General features: G+C 38.9%; 1 protein-coding gene and 1 long non-coding RNA gene across 3 annotated transcripts in view; one reads left to right on the forward strand and one right to left on the reverse strand.

Moving 5' to 3' along the window:
- slc2a10 (solute carrier family 2 member 10) lies at window positions 1–21582 on the forward strand. Its single transcript, XM_061887279.1, has 6 exons — window positions 1–492; window positions 9955–10022; window positions 12580–13797; window positions 15883–16005; window positions 18138–18273; window positions 20956–21582. The coding sequence occupies exons 2-6, from the start codon at window positions 10019–10021 to the stop codon at window positions 21047–21049; spliced, it is 1575 nt and encodes a 524-aa protein (XP_061743263.1). The 5' UTR covers window positions 1–492; window positions 9955–10018; the 3' UTR covers window positions 21050–21582.
- Window positions 20556–24358, reverse strand: part of LOC133542973 (uncharacterized) — an 11704-nt gene continuing 7901 nt past the window's right edge. For both annotated transcript variants that reach the window (XR_009804270.1, XR_009804273.1), the window contains one exon: window positions 20556–21036. This is a non-coding gene — a long non-coding RNA (uncharacterized LOC133542973). The remainder of the gene's footprint in view (window positions 21037–24358) is intronic.

The raw sequence follows: 24358 nt of genomic DNA on the forward strand, positions 1-24358 counted from the left end.
TCCAGGTTCAAGTCAGGCAAACGACTTGATTTAATTTAAGCTAAGTTCTTTATTGGTAATTATTCGACGAGTCTTACCATTTAAAGTTGTTGTTTTGAGTCCAAGCAGGGTGGAAAGATTTACAAAAGCTAAGTGAAAGAAATTCTTTTTTGGCATATTGTATTATATACAGCTATATTTGATGTTGACCTCATACATGAATAAAGAAAAAACACGTGTAGTTTTTACTTTCTACACATTTACTCAAAAAACTTTTAGATGAGTAATTATCTTATTTTGACTTCAAGCCAAGTGAGGTTTTTGTGCACAAGACTGGTAAAAACAAATATTTCATTATTCGCATCCTGTTGTGCCGCCGGGCGTTGGTGACGTCACAACTCCAAAGATTCCCCCCCTTCCTAACAAAACCACCTTCTTTTCTTCGCTTTTTTTCTCTGCAACCTGACACGACTGCCACGTCCAAACTTCCCGGAACGCCAGGAGGAACCTCTGGTAAGTTAGTACCTCCTTCCGACGATGTTCTGCTAACAAAAAGGAATATTTACGGGCTAAAATTGTTCATGATTGCAGCCGCGCGACGCGATGTGTTTGTATGTATCAAACTATAATCAACTAACGGTCCCGAACACGTAACACAAAACATCACCTTTATAGAGGTAAAAATAAGTTTTTAAGTATATCGAATGAGTGGAAAAAGTGATGTGAAACTCTGTTTAAAGTAACATGTACAGTAAGTTTGATTGATGAAGGTGCAGTACATGAGTGCGTTATGCCTGACCAAAACAAATGAAGAAAGGCAGGGATGCCATTTGGGTCAGTGTATATTTTGGTCATTTAATTTTCGTTTCTTGAATGGAAAAGAAAAAATGACTGGTTTAATTTAATTTGATTTAGAAAAAAAAATAAAAACATATTTTCTTTTTGTGTTATCAAAGAGTAAAACTAATCTATAAAACAATTGGTTTGTTATTATACATAAGGAACATTTAAATCCCCAGTAAACAGAAAGGGGGAGAAAAAAGACCAAAACAAAAGTTTTTTTCCATGTTCTAACCTTACTTGCCAACCTTAAGACCTCAGAATTAGGGAGTACGGTATATATATATATACATATATATATATATATATATATATATATATGTGTACACCGTATTTCCTTGAATTGCCGCCGGGGCGCTAATTAATTTAAAACCTCTTCTCACTCCTGCGCTTACCAAAGGCATGCAGTAAAAGTAAGCATGCGCTAATTATTTTAAAACCTCTTCTCACTCTGGCACTTTACCAAAGGTATGCAGTACAAATTTGAGTGTGATGTCAGCTTGGACCTTAAATCCTACTGAATAGCTTTTAATCTTCTTCCCTTTATGCGATTTCAAATTACCGGTATTGAAATCAGCCTCCTCCGTTTTGAAAATGATGACAGGGACTTTTCACTCGTGACGTCACAAAATTATTAATTACTTATTGTGTTAAGCAGTGTCAGCTATGATTTATCTGAGAGCCAGATGCAGTCATCAAAAGAGCCACATCTGGCTCTAGAGCCATAGGTTCCCTACTCCTGCACTAGGAGCTAACTGAAGCCCAGTAAGTATTGCAATATAGTAGTACTTGCCACACAGAGCTTCAACGTTTGCGGCTTGTAAAGGTGACTGTGTTATTTCATGCCCAGGGGTTTGTTAATGTTAAGCAACATATTTTAAAAGTTTTAAACAGGTTTTTATGCTCTTGCTATAAAATATTACATTTATTGTTAATAATTACTACTTTGAAGAAATTATTTAGCATTGCCAAGGCCGGAACCAATTAAAAACAATAAATATTTATTTTACTATTGGCGAACACATTTGACTGTGTGTGCATAAAAAAAACACAACCTATAAACTTGCCGTTAAAGTACACTTTTAATTAAATATTAAGAAATAATTTATTAATATTTTACAAGGTATGTAAATATGTATAAATAATACAAATAATTGGTTAGAAAACATAAAGAAAAAGACTACATTGACAAATACAATTCAGTTCAATTCAATTTGTTTAATATCCACCCATCCATCCATTTTCTACCGCGTGTCCCGTTCGGGGTCGCTGGACCCTCTCTCGGCTGCATTCGGACGGTAGGCAGGTTATACCCTGGATAAGTCGCCACCTCATCGGACGGCGTGGTGCAGTGGAAGAGGGGCCGTGCGCAACCCGAGGGTCCCTGGTTCAATCCCCACCTAGTACCAACCTCGTCACGCAAGACACTTCACCCTTGCTTCTGATGGGTGCTTGTTAGCGCCTTGCATGGCAGCTCCCTCCATCAGTGTGTGAATGTGTGTGTGAATGGGTAAATGTGGAAGTAGTGTCAAAGCGCTTTGAGTACCTTGAAGGTAGAAAAGCGCTATACAAGTACAACCCATTTATTTATCATTTATCATCGCAGGGCCAACACAGATAGACAGACAACATTCACGCTCACATTCACACACTAGGGCCAAGTCGCCACCTCATTGCAGAATATGTTTAATAGTCATGTGTTTATTTTACTGGTAATATTACAAAGTTTATATGAAAAGGTAAAAAATATGTTTATGGATCCAAGAAGGAAGAAAAGTGTTCAGTATCGCTTAGTAAAGCCATTTAAAAACTGCTTTGCTCTTGGGGCATTATTGAAAAAGTTAATTTTTTTTAGACATAACACCCATCCATCCATTTTGTACCGCTTATTCCCTTTGGGGTCGCGGGGGGCGCTGGTGCTTATCTCAGCTACAATCGGGCGGAAGGCGGTGTACACCCTGGACAAGTTGCCACCTCATCGCAGGGCCAAAACAGATAGACAGACAACATTCACACTCACATTCACACACTAGGGCCAATTTAGTGTTGCCAATCAACCTATCACCAGGTACATGTCTTTGGAAGTGGGAGGAAGCCGGAGTACCCGGAGGGAACCCACGCATTCACGGGGAGGACATGCAAACTCCACACAGCAAGATCCAGAGCCCGGGATTAAACCCTGACTACTCAGGACCTTCGTATTGTGAAGCAAACGCACTAACCCCTCTGCCACAGTGAAGCCCTAGACATAACATATTTAAGAAAAAGGTTTGGTTACAATATGTACTTAAATAGTACTGTTTAAGTACTATTGTCAAGATGCTGACAAACTGAACTAAAACGTTTCCAAAAGATATGTTGACTCATCAATGAATAAAAGGCAGGGACATTGTTGATTAGGCTTGACAGCAGAGGGTAAGAAACTGTTTTATAATCAGGTATGTATGTAAAAGTATATGTATGATTCCTGATGATGCAGATATTAATCTGATACGATATCAGCCAATACTCTCATATTGGTATTGTATCGGAGATGAAAATTTGTTTCGGGACACCCCTGGAAAAAGCCCATATATGTGTGAAAAATAATCACGTTAGAATTGATAGTACCCTAAGTATTGATATAATCCATATTTTGATCAGTATTTTTGTATGCATTATTTGTTTTATTTATGTACATTTTTATATATTAAAAGACTAAACAATTTCAATGTTTGCTGTCTTATAAGTGTATCATTAGTCCTACTTGTATGAAAATTGCTATGTAATATTTCTTTTTTTGCTGTAGGTTTTTATTTTTTGTTACAGACCAATATAAAACCAACTGAAAACTGCATCCATCCATCCATTTCCTACCGCTTATTCCCTTTGGGGTCGCGGGGGGCGCTGGTGCCTATCTCAGCTACAATCGGGCATATTTAGTTTAAAGGACACAACTTCTGTAAGAGAGATATGCTAAAAAGTGTATCCTCGGTTGTGCCTTGACATTCTGTTTTAAAATTTAAAAAAATTGTTCAGGGCCCCCTCGAAAACAAGCGATGTCATTTTAACAATGTTCTGAACAACATTAACCTCAAATAATAAACTTAATCGCTGATATTTGTCCTTTTAACTACGCTCTCTTCAGTTTCACGTGCTTGGCTGGTGTGACTATATCGTTTATCAACTCCTTCTTCACCAGCTCAGAATCATGAAAAGGTCGGGCCGTGCCCTGGAGCCTGCCAGCAAAACATCTTGCTTGACGGTGCATAACTTAGCCTTTAGGGTGGATCAACATTCATTTGCAAAAGTTTTTTTAACAACAAGGTCCGTTAACTGCTCAACAATTATCAACATCAACTCAGGCAATTCTAAAACAATATTTTCCTCTGTTAACCAGCTCCTCAAACCAGAATTATCCTCATATTACACATCTACAAATATAAACTGCAACCTTTTCCTTGATATCTAAAATTGACAATATCCCCCCCTCCATCACACCTCTCTCTGCTCAGCTTCATCTTTGACATCCTGACAACACCCGTGACACATCTTACACACTTCACACCCGCAACGCAGCAGGAGGTTGAGAAAATGATCCCTACTTCAAAACCATCCACTTGCTCCCGAGATACCATTCCTTCTCCTCTGCTCCAAAGTCACTACCAACTAATTTCCCCCTCATAACCAAAATGGGCAATCACTCCCTCAAAACTGGCACGGTTTAAAACAGTTCTTATCAAACCAAAAAAACAACCCTTAATCATAAACCCCTCTGACTCTTGTTTGACATCCCTCCTCATCCTTCCCGACCTATTTGCTGCGTTTGACCGGCTTCCTCCCACTTCCAAAGACATGCACCTGGGGATAGGTTGATTGGCAACACTAAATGGTCCCTAGTGTATGAATGTGAGTGTGAATGTTGTCTGTCTATCTGTGTTGGCCCTGCGATGAGGTGGCGACTTTTCCAGGTTGTACCCCGCCTTCCGCCCGATTGTAGCTGAGATAGGCGCCAGCGACCCCACAAGGGAATAAGCGGTAAAAAATGGATGGATGGATGACCACTACATCCTCCTTCACCATCTCCAGCACTTCATCGGTCTTTCTGACACTGCCCTTCACTGGTTTCGGTCCTACCTCACTGACAGGACCTAAACAGGTTTTGAGAAGTCTTCTACAAAAAAAGGACAGTGATAGTGCTGTTGAAGCATGACACTTTTTTTTACATTTTTGGGTAACGGTCCCCTCCTCACGACACACAATGTTTTGGAAAAATAAACCTTTTTCTGTCACTTTCGAGTTTTGTCGGGACTCCTGATGAGGTTTTCAGACGACTCCTAAAAAAAGTTTTTCCCAAAAAGTTTTTTTTTGCCATTTTCGGCTTTGTCGGCACTCCTAAAGAGGTTTTGAGATGTTTTCTACAACTACAGGACCAGTATTGTGCTGTTAATGCAAGACCGTTTTTAACATTTTTGAGTAAGGGTCCCCACTTGACAACATTTTTGCGAGAAAAAAAATATTTTTTGGGCCATTTTTGGCTTTTGTTATGATTCCTGATGAGGTTTTGAGAAGTTTTCTACAACTAGTCGGGATCTTTTTTAAATGCTTTTGCTAAAATGTCATAAGGAGGTTATGACATTTTAGCAAAAGCGTTTAAAAAATATATATCCATTTTCTGCCATTTTCAGCTTTTGTCGGGACTCCTAAATTGGTTTTGAGAAGTATTCTACAACAAAAGGACCAGTATTGTGCTGTTGAAGCAAGACAGTTTTTAAAATGTTTGTATAAGGGTCCCACCTTACTCCATTTTTGCGGAAAAACCCCAACAACTTTTATGCCATTTTGGGGTTTTGTCGGGACTCCTGATGAGGTTTTAAAACGTCTCCTACAAATACAGGAACAGTATTTTGCTGTTGAAGCAAGACTGGTTTTAAGATTTTTGAGTAAGGGTCCCCCTAACGACATTTTATCGAAAAAAAAGTTTAAAAAAAATATAAATTTTCTGCCATTTTCGGCTTTTGTCAGGACTCCTAAAGAGGTTTTGAGAAGTTTTCTACAACTACAGGACCACTATTGTGCTGTTGAAGCATGACATTTTTTTATATTTTTGAGTAAGGGTCCTCCACATTACAAAATTTCTGCGAAAAATAAAAATTTCCGGCTTTTGTCGGGACTCCTAATGAGGTTCTCATACGTCTCCTACAAATACAGGATCATTATTTTGCTGTTGACAATTTTTTACATTTTTGAGTAAGGGTCCTCCCCCTTATGACATTTTAGCGAAAACATTTTTTTTTTTAAATATTCATTTTCTGCCATTTTTGGATTTCGAGACATATTCTACAGCAAAAGGATCAGTATTTTGCTGTTGAAATCAGACAGTATTTTTTTAATGTTTGAGTAAGGCTCCCACTTTACGACATTTTAGTGAACTTTTTTTTTTTTAATATATACATTTTCTGCCATTTTCGGCTTTTTTTGGGACTCCTGGAGAGGTTTTGAGAAGTGTTCTCTACTACTACAGGACCAGTATTGTGCTGTTGAAGCAAGACATTTTTTAAATTTTTGAGTAAGGGTCTCCACTTTATGAAATTTTTGCGAAAAATAAGTATTGGACAAAATACTTTTTTTTTTTCCCATTTTCGCCTTATGTCGGGACTCCTGATGAGGCCTCAGACATTTCCTACAAATACAGGACCAGTATTTTGCTGTTGAAGCAATCATTTTTTTTTTACATTTTTGAGTAAGTTCCCCCATGATGACATTTTAGCGAAAACATAAAAATATATATATACATTTTCTGCCATTTTTTGATTTTGTCGGGACTCCTACAGAGGTTTTGAGACGTATTCTACAACAAAAGGAACAGTATTGTGCTGTTGAATTAAGACTGTTTTTAAAATTGTTGTGTAAGGGTCCCACCTTACGACATTGTTGCTAAAATTAAAAAAACAAAAAAAACTTTTCTGCCATTTTCGGGTTTTGTCGGAACTCTTGGTGAGGTTTTCAGATGTCTCCTACAAATACAGAACCAGTATTTTGCTGTGGAAGCAAGACCGTTTTTTTTTATTTTTGAGTAAGGGTCCCCCTTATGATATTTTAAATTTTTCATGCTAAATTTCGTCCTCACAACTTCACCTGTGAGATCCAACCCTCTTCCCTTTCAAGTGTGTCGTCAGCAGGCATGGAATTATTTTGCTTTGCTGGCAACACACAACTCTACCTCAAAGTCTTCCCCTTTTCGAGCCCCCACTGACACTGTTGCTCTTTAGAGCTCCTGCCTGGAGGAGATAAACGCATGGATGAAACATTTCCTACAGCTGAATAGCTCAAAACCTGAAGCCATCCAAATCGATACCCTTTACCAACTCTGCTCTTCCCCCGTTATCTCTGTTTCACTCTCAGGCCACGACATTCCCCTTTCTCCATCTGTTACCAGCCTTCGGGTCAAGTTTGACCCCCACCTCTTTTTTGACAATCATGTCTCCCACATCTTGTCCATGCCTCTGTCTCTTCCAGGTTAGCAAACAGTTTTATTCTACCCACCACCCACAAATTAACTGGACGTACATTATGGAAGCTTATAGCAGTGGTGTCAAGGTCAAGGCCCGCAGGCCAGATCTGGCAAATGAATGATACATGGCCCCTGCGAGGATATTTGATCAGTACCGTATTTTTCTGAGTATAAGTCGCACCGGAGTATAAGTCGCACCTGCCGAAAATGCATAAAAAAGAAGGAAAAAAACATATATACGTCGCACTGGAGTATAAGTCGCATTTTGGGGGGAAATTTATTAGAAAATGTCTACCTTGGATTGGAAGTCTGCTGACAGTTTTTGGCACATTGTTGTCCTTGCTCTGATAGAGAGGCGATTGCGTTGCATGATGGGGTAACACCAAGAAGATCCTCCCCCAAAGTCATTTATATTCATCTCCATAGCAACTACCTGAGCGTGGAAACGCAACCGTACGGTTGACAAGCCTCTCCCGGCAGCACGTTGTTCAAGCACCCATTTGTGAATTTGTTCCTCGAGCTGTGGCCACCTAGCTTTTTGCCCGCGATTAGCTTTTTTAGTTTTCTTCATTTCAGTAATAGTAGTCTCCGCTTTTCGCCAGTCCCTTCCAAGTTTCTCGTTTACTCCAAACTTTCTTTCTGCTGTTCTATTGCCGTTTCCTGCTGCGTATTTCACTACTTCCAGCTTGTAACCTGCAGTATATGCTTTCCTTTTCGGTGCCATTTTTGTTCAGCTCTTTGTTTTTATAAGTTACCGCCAATGTACTGTAGCAGGTAGCGTCTTCTTTCCCACAATGCACTTCTGCCATGACCCGCCTCCGCCGAATTTTCATTGGTTGACGTGTGTGTATGACGATTGCTGTAGCATCTTCTTTTCCCACAATGCATTTCTGCCATGACCCGCCTCCGCCGAATTTTCATTGGTTGACGTGTGTGTGTGTGACGATTGCTCACATCTGGCTAGTCTCATACGTGAATGAGATAAATATTATTGGATATTTTACGGTAATATGTTAATAATTTCACACATAAGTCGCTCCGGAGTATACGTCGCAAACTATGAAAACTCGTGAAAACTATGAAAAAAACTGCGACTTATATTCCGAAAAATACAGTATTAGAAGCGGCCCGCAGCAAACGCCTGCTGCTGTTTTGCATGCAGCATTCCTTTATCGGTGTTGGCACAAGGAATTTTCAAAATGGCGTCCCAGCAACCCAATCAAGTGATAAAAATGAGGTCCCAGAGTAAGTTTTTGGGGTCCCACTTTTTTGTAACCGTTTTGAAAACAGATGATAAATGTACGCATTATCCTGTTATATCTTACATTCTATATTGTGTTTTGGAAAAAGGTTGTCATAAACGTTACTTAATTCATTCAAAAAATAATACAAAAGAAAAAAAAATGTATGCATATGTAAATTCATTAACTTTCTTCTTTCCTTCATGGATCTAAACTTTACCGCTGCCAGTATTTTTTTTCTATATTTTTACTGTAATATTTTCAAAACGTGTTTGTTCTATTTTAGGCCAAAGTAAGACAAAGAAAACAATCTGAAATTGTCTTAATTTTTTAGTTTTAATGCCAAGATTTTAATAGGCCGGCCCGCATGTGCACAGATATTCCTCCATGAGGCCCCTGAACTAAAATGAGTTTGACATCCCTGGCTTATAGGTTTCCCAATCAAGATAAGTCGTGGTTGCTAATACTTTAACAAGACTGACTTCAGTCATTTAGTAGGTGTACAAATCGTAACAATATGTGCTGTATGACTGGCTTTATTTTCACTTTGGAACATGCAACTTTACCCGTGGATCCAAGATAGTCTCCAATAGTATTTTTTGCTAAAATGTCATCCGTCTCTTCTTGTCAAAAGAGTACAAGCTGGGTGAGCATTTTTACTACGAAGTTAAAATGAGTGGCAGTGCATATAACCATACAAGTGGAGCGGCTAAGCGCAAAGAAAAGGAAAAAAAAAGAGAAAGTCTAGCGATTGCATTGAATTTATTTCTATTGCGAGGCGTCTACTCAGGTTGCCTACATGAGAAGCAAGGTTGCTGACTACCAAGCTAAAAGCACAGGCTATTCGCATGATAGCACAAGGTTTAAAGGGCCCGGTCTGGCTCGGCTCTGATTTGTTTGGCCCCTGTATGTCACACCACACGTCCATAAAACAGTCAAACTTCAACTCTCAGTTACAACGAAGTGTGCATTTAATGATTTTCTGCAGTTGTATTACACTAATTTTAGCAAAATTAAAGTTTAAAAAAATATTTGCCTTTTCATTCTATACATTCAACCACTGCAATTTTTAGCAACCCAAGCCGATCGTGATGGTGATGAAACAAGCATACGATTTCACACGTGATATTTTTTTTCTACTGTAAATACAGTAGGTTTCTAAATGCAAGCAAGTTACGTCAATGCAGCTCTGTCTTGCGCTGTGCTGATTCTATTTCAAGTGGATCCAGTAATGAAATCACAGCAATCAACAAGGGGGTTGTCACGGTGACAGAGCGGCTACACGGTCTGGTTTTGTCCTCTGAGCACCGTCTAAGACTGATGCTCAACAGCAGTGCTGAGACTGGAAACAGCCCTTGCGTGTAATTGAATTTAATGAACACTTTTGCGTTTGTTTTACAGAGCAAAACCTTTTGGACGTCAAGCTGAACTTCCAAGACATGGCAGAAGAGCACAGATAAAAAAAATGGGTAAATTTATTTTTTATTTCAATCAGTAATACATGATATAGTTCATCTATAGTAAAGGTCATATTCATATGATAAAGATGTTTTGGTGTACTGTGTGTGTTGATGTTTTACCATTATTGTTAAATCAATACAGATCTTAGATGTTTAATAGTTTTGTTAAATAAAATCACTGCATTACATGTAAATAAAACACATATTACAGACAAGATTCATTTGAATATTACTATTTTTAGTGCTTTAATTTGCATTTCTTTGAATAGACGTAGAACATCAAAGATTTACCTTGTTCTGAGTAACATTGCCAATGTGTAAATGACCTTTTTAAAAAGTCCTGGAGACTAGGTCGCATTTGGGTTGCTATGGTAACTGCTAAACAACAATATACACATGCAAACGCAAACCAATTTGAGGAAGAAAGATGACAATTCAAACCCTCAAAGCACTTAAAGCAGTGGTTTTCATTAAAATATGATATGACATGTACTGTCGTTTGTTTCATAGGTGCATGTGTGACCTGTGGCCTTTCTGTCCATTACTTTGCATAATTCTTTTAATTTCCAGTAAGCAATAGTTCAGTGGCAGTGTTCATGGCATTACAATAACTACAGATTAATAACGTGTATGCGACTAATAGTGCCAAAGGAGGGGAAGTGTACCGAACAGATCAGTTTCAATATAAAATTGTGTTGAGCTGGTAATGTCACTTTTCAGTGGAGTACGTTGTAGTGGTAGAACAACAATGAAGTAAACTAAACAATCCTGGATAAAAAAGAAATGTTGAATACATAGGAAGTATATGTTTATATTCTACATAACACAGAAGACTTAGCACTGTAAACAAGAACCGGTGTAGGTCTAAGTTATGCGGTAGAACAACAATTGTGGCGCTCAAGCAAAAAGAGAGTTGATATATTGTTACATTGTTCCTGCTTCTTCAACACAAGGAACAAACGTAAGTTTTGACTGAACAGTTGACGTGCGCGTTTGAGCGCCGCTCAGAGACAAATGAGATTGGCGAAAAGGATGCGGATTGGCCACAAATATGCGGGCAAGCTGCGGCATTTAGACAAAGTTGTGAGGCCGGATTTGTTGAATTTGCGTAAATTGGCACGATCCGGACATTGCAAAACCATGGAAGTACTCTAATTTATGCACCTAATAATACATTACAATAACTGGTTTGAATTGAGAACTGTGTTGAATCAACAAACGATTCTGAATCCAGTTGTCTATTCTGAATCGAATCTTTAACCCAAAGAATTGGACTCAAATTGAATTGTGAGTTTGTAGTAGGGTTGTACGGTATACTGGTATGAGTATAGTACCGCGATACTAATTAATCATATACCGCCTCGTAATAGTACGGGTCCCACCCTTCCCCAACCCCCAGTCGTTGTCACATTGTTAAATTGCTGGTTTAAGAGCAGAGGAGCATGTTCGGCAGCGCACAATCACGGTGTACTTACAAGCAGACATTTTATGTACACAGAAAAGGGAGAACGGACGTATTTTGGCCTGAAAACTAAAGATAAAAGTGAAGTTATAACACTGAAACGCCCTCAGGGAGAGGTGCTTTAAGACATGGTTAAAGTCCTTCCGTATTCTGCAGAGTTTTAGCTACTTCTAAATCACTACTCCTCACCTCCGTGGTGACAAATAAAGTATGTTTCTTACAAATATCATCCCTGCAGAGCGAGGAATAGCTAAACTCTGGAGCTCACCAGCGTCACAATGTAAACAAGCGCCATTGGTGGATCAACACCTAATATCCACTGTAATGATACCAAATACAGAGCATATCTAGTCGATACAACTATGATTACATCAATATTTTTTTAGGATCAATAAATCTTTTTTCGTCTTTTGCTTTATTTATATTATGTTTATAAACTCAGGAAATACGTCCCTGGACACATGAGAAATCTGAATATGACCAATGTATGATCCTGTAACTACTTGGTATCGGATTGATACCCAAATGTGTGGTATTATCCAAAACTAATGTTAAGTATCCAAACTACAGAAAAACAAGTGATTATTACATGTTAACATAAGTGTTAATAGAAAATGTTAAAACAGAAAGTAAGCAGATATTAACAGTAAATGAACAAGTAGATTAATAATTCATTTTCTACCACATGTTTTTAATAATTTTGACAGAGTAATAGATTGGAAAATGACACAATATGTTACTGCATACGTCAGTAGACTAATTAGGAGTCTTTGTTTGCTTACCTACTACTAAAAGAAAAGTTGGTTTGTATTTTCACAATTTTATTTAAAGACAAACTTGCAATAAGAAAAACATATTTAATGTACTGTAAGATTTTGTGTTAAATGAAGCCAATCATACCATTTTTTTGTTCCCCTTTTATTTAGAAAAGCATAGAAAAATACAGAAAAGTCTCAAAATATATTTTGGTACCGGCACCAAAATATTTGTATCGGAACACTAGTTTGTTGAAAGATTCACATCCTTATTCAACACCATGGTAAATTCACCATGTGGTGAACTACTGTATCTTCACAAATCTTAAATGTCTTCCATCATCAACAGGTTGCTCACTCCTCCTGTTGGCCAGCACCGTGTCCGGTCTGGGAGGTCTGCTCTATGGTTATGAACTGGCCATTATCTCCGGTGGTTTGCTCCAGCTCAAGGCCCAATTCCATCTCACCTGCGTCCAGCAGGAGGTGCTGGTCAGCTCTTTGCTGGTCGGCGCACTACTGTCCTCCCTGGTGGGAGGAACCTTGATTGACTGCTATGGCCGTCGAAAGTCCATCCTCCTCAGTAACGCCCTGATGCTGACTGGTAGCCTCATCCAGCTAATCAGCTCCTACCCTGCGCTGCTGTGTGGCAGGTTCACAGTGGGCGTGTCCATCTGTCTGTCCTCTATGTCCTGCTGCATTTTTGTCTCGGAGATGGTCACCCCCGAGCGTAGGGGATTCCTGGTTACCCTGTACGAAGCTGGGATCACTGTGGGCATCCTGGCAGCCTACACCATGAACTACATCCTGTTTGACTTGGAGAGGGGCTGGACATGGATGTTTGGCCTGGCTGTCGTACCAACCTTGGTTCAGCTTGTGGCCATATGCTTCCTTCCGTCCAACACTGGCAGAAACGAGTGTGACTTAGACCTTACCACTACCACCGACACCCAAGAAGAATGTGACTCGAAGGAACAAGCGCAGTATGACATCAAGTATCTTTTCAAACGCAAAGACAACATGAGGAGCCGCACCGTGGTCGGCCTGGGCCTGGTGCTGTTCCAGCAGTTCACAGGACAGCCCAGCGTTCTCTTCTACGCCTCCACCATCTTTCACTCAGCCGGCTTTCAAAACGCAGACTCTGCGGTACTAGCCACTGTTGGCGTTGGACTGGTCAAAGTGCTGATGACGTTCATCTCCATGGTGTGTTCCGATAGAGTGGGAAGGAGGCCCCTGCTCATCAGTGGATGTTGCGTCATGGCGTTGGGTCTCATAACCATCGGACTTCTTAGCGGATATTCAGTGAAGTACACTCAGGGGCTTTGTAACATAGACCACGTCATTGACAACAGAACGGGTCAGTTCCAGTTTACCGATGGGAACCACACGCTTTTGAACTCACCGCTGGGCGAGACCAACACAGTCCAAGATGCCGGGGACCAAAAAACCCCAGAACCTCTGGAATTTGCAATAGAAAGTTCTCCTAATGTTCAGGAAAAGGTTTACAACTGGATCATTCTTGTGTGCGTAATGGCTGTTGTTGCGGCATACTCCATTGGATTTGGACCAAGTAAGTTACCTTCGTTGTCTTGTCCACACAGTAGGGATGTACAGCAACCATTCATGATAAACTGTCCGACAATCTGTATTACTCTTTCAAAATAAGATTAGCGTAAAACTTTGCTTAATTACTGCACTTTGAATAACTCATAGATTGATGATACTGCTCATTTCCAGGAGAAGTAAGCTCGTTAATTGGTAACATGAATGCAGTAACGTCATATCCCAAAAGTAAACTTGTATTAACACATTTTTGCCTGAACACCTAAGACATTAAATTGAACCTACAGGCTCTGCTGTTGTAGCACAGAGTCATCAATGTGAAGATCCACACACGGCTGCATACGTGCCTACAACTGGAAGGATGTGTAACCCTTGTTTTGCCTAGAAAACTTTCTAAAAACTTACAAATTAAAACAGAATTCGATTAACATATTTAAACAGTCAAATAATAATAGGGTGGCTCTTAAAGAGGAACTGCACTTTTTTTTAATTTTGCCTGTCATTTCCAATCCTTAATGATTAAAAGACAAGCTCACGTATGTTTTTACATATTTTATGCATTCTAACTCGTAAATAAACGCTCACAGGAGTCCGCCAACAATGTAAGTGATGGGATTTGCTCTCTTCTGCCTATAAAGCACTGTAAAAATATCCAAAAGCATCCTCATTGTTTTATATACACACTAAGTATATAAAACTAATGTTGTAACAAGCATATTTATAATAATGTAATATTTACATATGTTGCTCATTTTAAGCCTACAGCGGCGTATTAATTTCACAGAGGTTCGCTTTTTCCTTCAACATCATCAACACATCTATTCATGAGAGACAACACAGACTCCTTTGATGATGAAATGATGATACGAAGCCTTAATTTTTTGAGTCAGAATACAAGGAGGATGAGCTACAAGATTTGAGTTGCTATGTGCTAAATAGATCCAGTTTGAGTGAAACACTAAACATCATGCAGCAGTATTGCTAAGTACTAAGCAAGAAATTCAAACTACAAACAAAGTAAAACAATCACTTACTGTACAATGTCTGCTCTCACTTGGATGCTGACTAATGGGATGTTTATATCTTTCCATTATAATTCTCCCCCAGGAAAAGAAAAAAAATGCTGCAAAAGACTATATTTTCGTTTTTCTCGCTTCTTGTATAAGTTGAATAAATTTAAGTTGAAGGCCCTGCGATGACTTGGCGGCTTGTCCAGGGTGTAACCCACCTTCCGCCCGAAACAGCTGAGATAGGATCCAGCACCTCCCGCGACCCTGAATGGGACAAGCGGTAGAAAATGGATGGATGGATGGAATATAAGTTGAATGTCAATGTTGACCAACGCCTTTTTTTGAGGCAATCATGTTCCATTTTTGCACCCATTTCCAGTAATTTAATAAATGTGATGGGAAATAATTGAACTGTTTCTTATGCACTGTTTTTAAAAGTTGCAAGTGATGAACGCTTATCTGGTGAAAAGAAATGTAAAACTGCATCAATATAAATACATTAAAGACGCATCAATAGATTTTTTATTGAATCATAGCTCCTGAATGGTAATCAAATCATGAGGTGCCCAAAGATTCCCACCTGTAGGTGCAAGGCATAATTTATCATCTAGAATTACTTTAAATTTCACCGACTCAGAGGCAATGCAGCAGCTCACTGGCACAGCATGTCAATAAACTAGCATAGTTAGCTCTCTGTGTAAAAAAATTGTTCGTAAGTTTGCCTCTTTTTTTTTTTTTTTTTTGACCAACAGATATCGTGGCCCAACGATGGCCTTGTGGTTGAGAAACACTGGTCTACAAGTCACGGTCAAACATTTTAGGAGTAAGGTTACTTAAACTTGATGCTTCAATACATGTTTTATTGTTTTCTGAGTTATTGTGCACAATCTTTGAGATGCGGCCAAAAAAAAGCTTAGAAAATGACAAAGATCATAACTCGGAGATAACTTGAAACGTCTCACACAAGAGCGATATCATGTTGGAATGTTTGTCTTATGAAGTGTTTGCTCATCACAATGCATTCCTGTTGTCAAATGGAGAACAGAGGAGAGACGTTGATGTTTATGATTTATGTTTATCAGTGACGTGGCTTCTCCTCAGCGAGATCTTTCCCACCGCAGTGAGAGGACGAGCGTTCGCACTCAGCAGCTGCTTCAACTGGAGCGCTCACCTCTTGGTCACCTTCACTTTCCTGGATGTGTTCAGTAAGTCCTCCTTTGCTGCCATACAAATATTAGTTTGCAGTTGTCTGCCTCATTTTTTTGTTTTAAGATTTACTATCGATTGAAAGTTGTCCTTGGAAACAAAGTCTGGACAAAAAATTATATATATTGTCAAATTATTATTTAAAAAAAAAAAAAAAAAATCTTTTTTTAGATGTTGTATATGTCTGTAATATAAATACAACGATATTTTTTTTCTTCTTTCTTTCCCCTCCTCCTCTAAACACTAAATACAAAACCAGTGAAGTTGGCACGTTGTGTAAATGGTAAATAAACACAGAATACAATGATTTGCAAATCCTTTTCAACTTACCGGGCCTATTCAATTGAATAGACTGCAAAGACAAGATACTTAACGTTCGAACTGAGAAACTTATTTTTTTTTGCAAATAATCATTAACTTAAGAATTTAATGGCAGCAACACATCGCAAAAAAGTTGTCACAGGGACATTTTTACCACTGTGTTACGTGCCCTTTCCTTTTAACAATACTCAGTAAACGTTTAGGAACTGAGGAGACCAATTTTTGGAGCTTTTCAAGTGGAATTATTTCCCATTCTTGCTTGATGTACAGCTTAAGTTTTTCAACAGTGCAGGATCTTTGTTGTGGTATTTTAGGCTTCATAATCCGCCACACATTTTCAATGGGAAACAGGTCTGGACTATAGGCAGGCCAGTTTAGTACCCGCACACTTTTACTATGAATCCACATTGTTGTAACACGTGGCTTGGCATTGTTTTGCTAAAAAAAGCAGGGGCGTCCATGATAATGTTACTTGGATGGCAACATATGTTGCTCCAAAACATGTATGTACCTTTCAGCATTAATGGTGCCTTCACAGATGTGTAAGTTACCCATGCCTTGGGCACTAAGACACCCTCATACCATCACAGATGCTGGCTTTTCAACATTGCATCTAGAACAATCCGATTGGTTATTTTCCTCTTTGATCTGGAGGACACGACGTCCACAGTTTCCAAAAACAATTTAAAATGTGGACTCTTCAAAACCACAAAACACTTCCACTTTGCATCAGTCCATCTTAGATGAGCTCAGGCCCTGCGAATTGGGTGGCGTTTCTGGGTGTTGTTGATAAATGACTTTTGCTTTGCATAGTAGAGTTTTAACTTGCACTTACAGATGTTGCAACAAAGTAGTTACTGACAGTGGTTTTCTGAGGTGTTCCTGAGCCCATGTGGTGATATCCTTTACACACTGTCGCTTTTTGATGCAGTACCGCCTGAGGGATCGAAAGTCCGTAACATTATCACTTACGTGCAGTGATTTCTCCAGATTCTCTGAACCTTTTGATGATATTACTGACAGTAGATGGTGAAATTCCTAAATTCCTTGCAATAGCTGGTTGAGAAATGTGTTCTTAAAGTGTTGGACAATTTGCTCACGCATTTGTTCACAAAGTGGTGACTCTCGCCCCATCCTTGTTTGTGAATGACTGAGCATTTCATGGAAGCTGCTTTTATGCCCATATGGCACCCACATGTTCCCAATTCGCCTGTTCACCTGTGGGATGTTCCAAATGAGTCTTTGATGAGCATTCCTCAACTTTTGTCAGTCTTTTTTGAAACATGTTTCAGGCATTTAATTCCAAATGAGCTAATATTTGCAAAAAATAACAAAGTATCTCTGTTTGAACATTAAATACCTTGTCTTTGCAGTCTATTCAATTGAATATAGGTTGAAAAGGATTTGCAAATCATTGTATTCTGTTTTTATTTACCATTTACACAATCTGCCAACTTCACTTGTTTTGGGTTTTGTCCATCCAAGTATTTAATAAAGTCAATACAAATAAGGCAACAAGAGAAGTATCCTAGACTGAATGTGTACAGCAAATATGAGCATCGACATCAACAATATGATTTGCTAGAACGGCTGGTAAGGATAGATTTGAAATGTATTTTTTAATCTGGGGCATTCTGCGGGCCGGATTGCAGACGCTGGCAGGCCAGATCCAGACCGTGGGCTGTAGTTTTAGGACCACTGCTTTCGGGAGACCATTTCCACATCATCTAATAATATCCAACAATAATGGATTATTATGGAGCCTTTTCCCATATTTAAGCAAATTGTGATTTGATATTTGTGTTGACAGATGCAGTCGGTCTGGGTGGAACGTTCCTCATGTATGGTGTGATCTCGGTGGTGGCCGCCATTTTCTTCTACTTTTTGCTGCCAGAAACCAAAGGCAAGACGCTGGACCAGATCGACAAGGAGCTGCGCTTCAACAGGTACCTTCTTCTTTCAAAAAAATCATAAATGAAAAAGGAAGCGTCTCGCGGATTACTTGATTTTAGAGCCATATAGGAGCTTAAAGGGGAACTGCACGCTTTTGGGAATTTTGCCTATTGTTCACAATCATTATAAAAGACATGACGATGGATTTTTGTTTTTTTAATGCATTCTAAATATGAAAAAAAAATTTTTAATCAAAAGTCAGCTTACAATGGAGTTTATGGGAGTTGTTCAGTTTTCCCTACAAAGCGCCTAAAAAGCATCCAAACACCTCTATTGATGTTTTATATACATGATGTAAGTAAATATGTAATGTAGTAATGGGAATATTTATAACATTTAATATTTACGTGTTTTGATCATGTTAATAAGCATAAGCAGTGCATTCATTTCAATATTGCATCACAGCGTTAGCTTTTTTTTTTTTCATCATCACTGATTATTACTCACTGCAGACTTTGAGACACCAAACATAACAAAACATCACTTACTGTACAATGTCTGATGTCGTTAGGATGCTGACTGCTGCGATGTTTATATATTCACATTTAGGTGAAGAATGTCTCATGATCCTCACAAAGAAACGAGGGGGATTATATTCTAAGCAATCTACTTTACTGGTGTGATGCATGATTTATGATCTAGAATGCATTTACAGGGCGCAAGGAAGCAAAGAAACAGCAGATCCCTCGATGATGTAAACATTACACACCACTATAAATAGTTGGTCTGAGTTAGCACTTATCATAATATCGCCAATACTTGATTAATACTCAAATCACAAAATTTAAATGGAGTATTGGTGGCGCTTTTTAATGATTATCGGATTTTATGGTCGAAATAGAGGAGCTTCCATTGACTCCGCTGTAAGAGGACTTTTACTTAGGTTTATTTAATGTTTAGAATGCATAAAAAAAAATCCATCCATCATGTCTTTCATAATGATTGTGAACGATACGCAACAATCCAAAAAAAGTGCAGTTCTCCTTCAAAGATAAAAAAGTTTTCTACATTTTTTGCTCAAATCGCTCAAACATCTTCAGTTCTAAATTAGCTAAACATTATTTTAACCCTTTGTATGCCCATTTACAGTAAGTAATGTTGTATTTTTGCCTGTGACTGAAACATTGAGGTGTTGGGACTATCCAGGACTAGCTGCAGTGTGCTCTATCTCCCTCCCACTTTTTAGGTCAGTAGTGCATTCCTCACTCTCACTTTAAAAGTAAAGGATATTGCAAAAAGTAATGCTTCACGGTGGAAGATGGGTTAGTGCGTCTGCCTCACAATACGAAGGTCCTGCAGTCCTGGGATCAAATCCAGGCTAGGGATCTTTCTGTGTGGAGTTTGCATGTCCTCCCCGTGTATGCGTGGGTTCCCTCCGGGTACTCCGGCTTCCTCCCACTTCCAAAGACATGCACCTGGGGACAGGTTGATTGGCAACACTAAATTGGCCCTAGTGTGTGAATGTGAGAGTGAATGTTGTCCGTCTATCTGTGTTGGCCCTGCGATGAGGTGGCGACTTGTCCAGGGTGTACCCCGCCTTCCGCCCGATTGTAGCCGAGATAGGCGCCAGCGCCCCCCGCGACCCCAAAAGGGAATAAGCGGTAGAAAATGGAAAATGGATGAAACATTGAGTTGGACTATCCAGGACTAGCTGCAGTGTGCTCTATCTCCCTCCCACTTTTTAGGTCAGTAGTGCATTCCTCACTCTCACTTTAAAAGTAAAGGATATTGCAAAAATGTCAGTTTTTTAGGGGGGAAAAAAATGCATAACATGATCTATTATCCATACAGTACATGTTAAGCAACTTATATCAGGCCTAAAAATACATAAGATTAGCAATAGAACTAAATTGTGAAAATGCATGATTCTATTCTGTTATATTGATATTGTGTAGGTTTTAAAATGTAAGTTATAATTGTCCCATGATATGAAATATAATGCAATTAAACAAATAGTTTTATCTTATATATATTTAGGCCTGATATTTAGACATTAGCCTTGTAACATTTGCTATATGGATTCATCATTTTATGCAATTGTTTTGTATCCATCCATCCATCCATTTACTACCGCTTATTCCCTTTCGGGGTCGCGGGGGGCGCTGGCGCCTATCTCAGCTACAATCGGGCGGAAGGCGGGGTACACCCTGGACAAGTCGCCACCTCATCGCAGGGCCAACACAGATAGACAGACAACATTCACACTCACATTCACACACTTGGGCCAATTTAGTTGCCAATCAACCTATCCCCAGGTGCATGTCTTTGGAAGTGTTTTCTAATAAATAAAAAAAAAAGACAGTTGAATCGAAAGGGCATACAAATGGTTAAAATAAAAAGAAAATATAAAATAAAAACATGGCTTGTTTGCTATATTTTAGGACTAAATTTAAATAAGAGATTTGAGGGGAAAAAAAAAAGTAGAACAATTATGAATCCAAAACTCTTAAGGACTAGCTACTCTATGGCTTTAAACAAATTCCCAGTATTTGAAATGAAAACATTCAAATTAAACATAAAAACACTCCTTAGAGAAAAAAAGTCCAACTGAAGTAACACAATCAAAGTGTTGGCCAAACATTTGAGCAAAAAAAAAAAAACATACAAGGAGAAGAGTCCCCAACATTCTGAGGGTTGAGAACATGGATGCCATGTTGAGTTGCTGCTGTCTGCAGGTTTCATCGCAGCGTGAAGCAGCGCGTCTTCATCAGCACGTCGTCTTTTCAGCATCGCTACCAAAGAGTCCGCTGTCAAGCCTATACTCCGTAGGAAAAGATCAACAAGGATCCATGAATCATTTTAAATCACCTTGAGTATTAAGGGGACAGCTCTAAAATGGTTCCAGTCATTTTTGACCAGCAGGAGTTTTTCCAATACTCCTCCTCTGAGTCTACCTTAACCTCCTAAGACCCAGCGTCCTCTGAAGTGGACATTCATGTTAAGTATACAACTTTCTGACAACAAACGTCCTCCAAAGTGGAAATTTGTGTCAAACAACGTGGACAGTTGTGTTAAGTGTATAACTTCCTGAGAAAAATGTCCTCCAAAGTGGACATTTGGGTTGATTGTATAATCTCCGGAGACCCAGCGTCCTCTGAAGTGGACATTTGTGTCAAGCAGAGTGGACATTTGTTAAGTTTGTGACCTAAGAATCAGCGTCCTCTAAGGTGGACATTTGTGTCAAGCAAAGTGGACGTTAATGTTAAGTTTGTGACCTCCTAAGAATCAGCATCCTCTAAGGTGGACATTTGTGTCAAGCAGAGTGGACATTGTTAGTTTGTGACCTCCTAAGAATCAGCGTCCTCTAAGGTGGACATTTGTGTCAAGCAAAGTGGACGTTAATGTTAAGTTTGTGACCTCCTAAGAATCAGCGTCCTCTAAGGTGGACATTTGTGTCAAGCAGAGTGGACATTAATGTTAAGTTTGTGACCTCCTAAGAATCAGTGTCCTCTAAGGTGGACATTTGTGTCAAGCAGAGTGGACATTTATGTTAAGTCTATAACTTCCTGAGAACAAACATCCTCCAAAGTGGACATTTGTGTCAAGCATTTTTGACATTTGTGTTGAGTTTATAATGAACTTCACACGGATGTCCACTCTGCTTGACACAAATGTCCACTTCAGAAGACGCTGGGTCTAGAAAGCATGACCTCTGCAGTCGACATCTGTGTAAAGTCCGTAACCTCTGGAGAAACCAGCGTGCTTCCAGTGGACATTTGTGTTTAGATACACATTCTCCTACGAACTAGCGTCCTTTAAGGACATTTGTGTTTGGATACACATTCTCCTACGAACTAGTGTCCTTCGAAGAGGACATTTTTGTCAAGCAGAGTCGACGTTTTAAGTTTTTAACCTACTGAGAATCAGCGTCCTGTGCAGTGGACATAAACTTAACACAAATGTCCACTTCAAAGGACACTGCGTCTCTGGAGATTATAAACTCAACACAAATGTCCATTTTGGAAGATGATTGTTCTCAGAACATTATATACTTAACATGAATGTCCACTTCAGAGGACAATGGTCTTGGGAGGTTAAGTGTGGTGCACCCCAAGCTTCAATTTTAGCACCTTTCCTCTTTTCTTTATACATGTTTCCCCTAGGTGCTGTTTTTAAAAAGCACAATATCTCCTTTCACTGTTTCACAGATATTTAAATATATTTGCCTGTAACTGTAAGCAATAACCAGGTTGCCATGACTACTCTGTAGAACTGTTTACATGATGTACAGGAATGGTTGGGGGACATTTTTTATAGTTAAACATAAAACACAAATGGTGGTTTTTGGTCAAACAAAGGACATGACCGTGATATTGGTCCTCTGTCCTCATGTTGCCACAGCTCAGCCTTGGAGTCACTTTTGCTTAAGCTGGACAAAGAAATGATCTTCTTTCAGCTAAGACTCCTGGCAAAAATAAAACATCTTCCACAGGCTGACTTAGAAAGAAGTATACATGCATTGTGACATCACACCTGCACTACCGTCATTTGTTGTACGTAGATAATAACAATACTGAAATAAACTGCAACGAAAAAAGAGTGCAGTACATTTTCATAACATGGTCACTACTGCATAGTTTCTCTTGTTATATTCTTATTTTTACTGTTTGATTGTATTGTTATTGTTGCTTTTTATTCTTATTCTATTTGTAATTTCTACTTTATTTCCATTTATACCCCCATTATTTACTTTTTAAATTCGATCTCAATTCTGTACACTGCTGCTGGAATTAAAATGTTCCTGAAGGAATCAATTAGGAAAATCTATATCTATACTTGGATCAGGGCTCAGTCAAGCAGGTGCAGCTCGTCTTTGAACTAAAACCAAACGACGTGACCACATGACACCTGTACTGGTCTCTCTTCATTGTCTCCCAGTTACTTTTAGAGTTAATTTAAAAATGTTACTTACTGTTATTAAATGTTTACACCAAGAAGCCTCGTCTTATCTTATTAAACTGCTGTGGCCTTATTGTCCCAGCAGGACCCTGAGGTCTCCAGACCAGCTCCTCCTGGCTGTCACAAAAACTAGGCTAAAAAACCAGAGGAGATAAATCCTTCTCAGTTGCAGGGCCAGTGGTGTCAAAGTCAAATCCCGCAGGCCAAATCTGGCCCACGTATAAACGATCTATGGCCCCTAGGATGATATTTAATTAGTATAAGAACCGGCCCGCAGGCCACAGCCACCTGCTGCTGTTTTGCATGCACCAATACTCCATCAATGTTGGCACTACGAATTTTCAAGTCATACAAACTGGGTCCCAGAGTAAATTTTTGGTGTCCCACTTTTTTGTAAGCATTTTAAAAACAAATAAGTGTATGCATTATCCTGTTATATCTTACATTCTATATTGTATGTTGGAAAAAGGTTGTCATAAACGTTACTTCATTAATAAAAAAAATAACACAAGAAAACTCATTTTTATGCATATTTAAAATATTTCAGTTATAAACATTCATTCACTTTCTTCTTTCCTTCATGGATTTAAACTTTGCTTTATTTTTTCTATATGTTTATTGTAATATTTTCAGAAAGTGCTTTTTTTATTTGTAGCCAAAGTAAGACAAAGAAAACAATCTGAAGTTGTCTTAATTTTTCAGTTTTAATGCCATGATTTTAATATTTCTGCCCGCGTGTGCACAGATGTTACTCCATGCGGCTTCTCAGCTACAATGACTTTGACACCCCTGATTATTCTATTTGGTCCTCCCAGTCTCTGAGCCAATTTAAATCTAGGCTAAAAACATATTTTTACTCCCTGCCGTTCAAATCCAGTTAGGCAGGATATCTTGTTTTGTTTTTTTTATTTCTTGTTTCATAGATTTTTTGTATTTATTTATTACATTTGAGTATTTTAGGTGATATATTCTGCACTTCTTTCAAGGTATGTTTTGCTATTGCGTTTTATTCGTCCTTCCGTGTTAACATGTAAATGTGACACTATGTGCCCCTTTTCTAATGTCTGTACAGCACTTTGGCCAACTGGGCTTGTTTTTAAACGTGCTATGTAAATAAATAAAGTAAACTGAACTGAAATATGCCGTGAACAGCGGGAAACAGCTGACAGGAAGTGAGGA

The sequence above is a fragment of the Nerophis ophidion genome, linkage group LG02 (genome assembly GCF_033978795.1).
Source record: "Nerophis ophidion isolate RoL-2023_Sa linkage group LG02, RoL_Noph_v1.0, whole genome shotgun sequence".
Taxonomy (NCBI): domain Eukaryota; kingdom Metazoa; phylum Chordata; class Actinopteri; order Syngnathiformes; family Syngnathidae; genus Nerophis; species Nerophis ophidion.

What these genes read in the sequence shown, in the direction of transcription:
- slc2a10 (XM_061887279.1), top strand. An exon ending in CTCCATTGGATTTGGACCAA is followed by an intron (nt 13,798 to 15,882) that starts GTAAGTTACCTT and finishes TATGTTTATCAG; the next exon opens with TGACGTGGCTTCTCCTCAGC. An exon ending in AAGGAGCTGCGCTTCAACAG is followed by an intron (nt 18,274 to 20,955) that starts GTACCTTCTTCT and finishes TGCTGTCTGCAG; the next exon opens with GTTTCATCGCAGCGTGAAGC.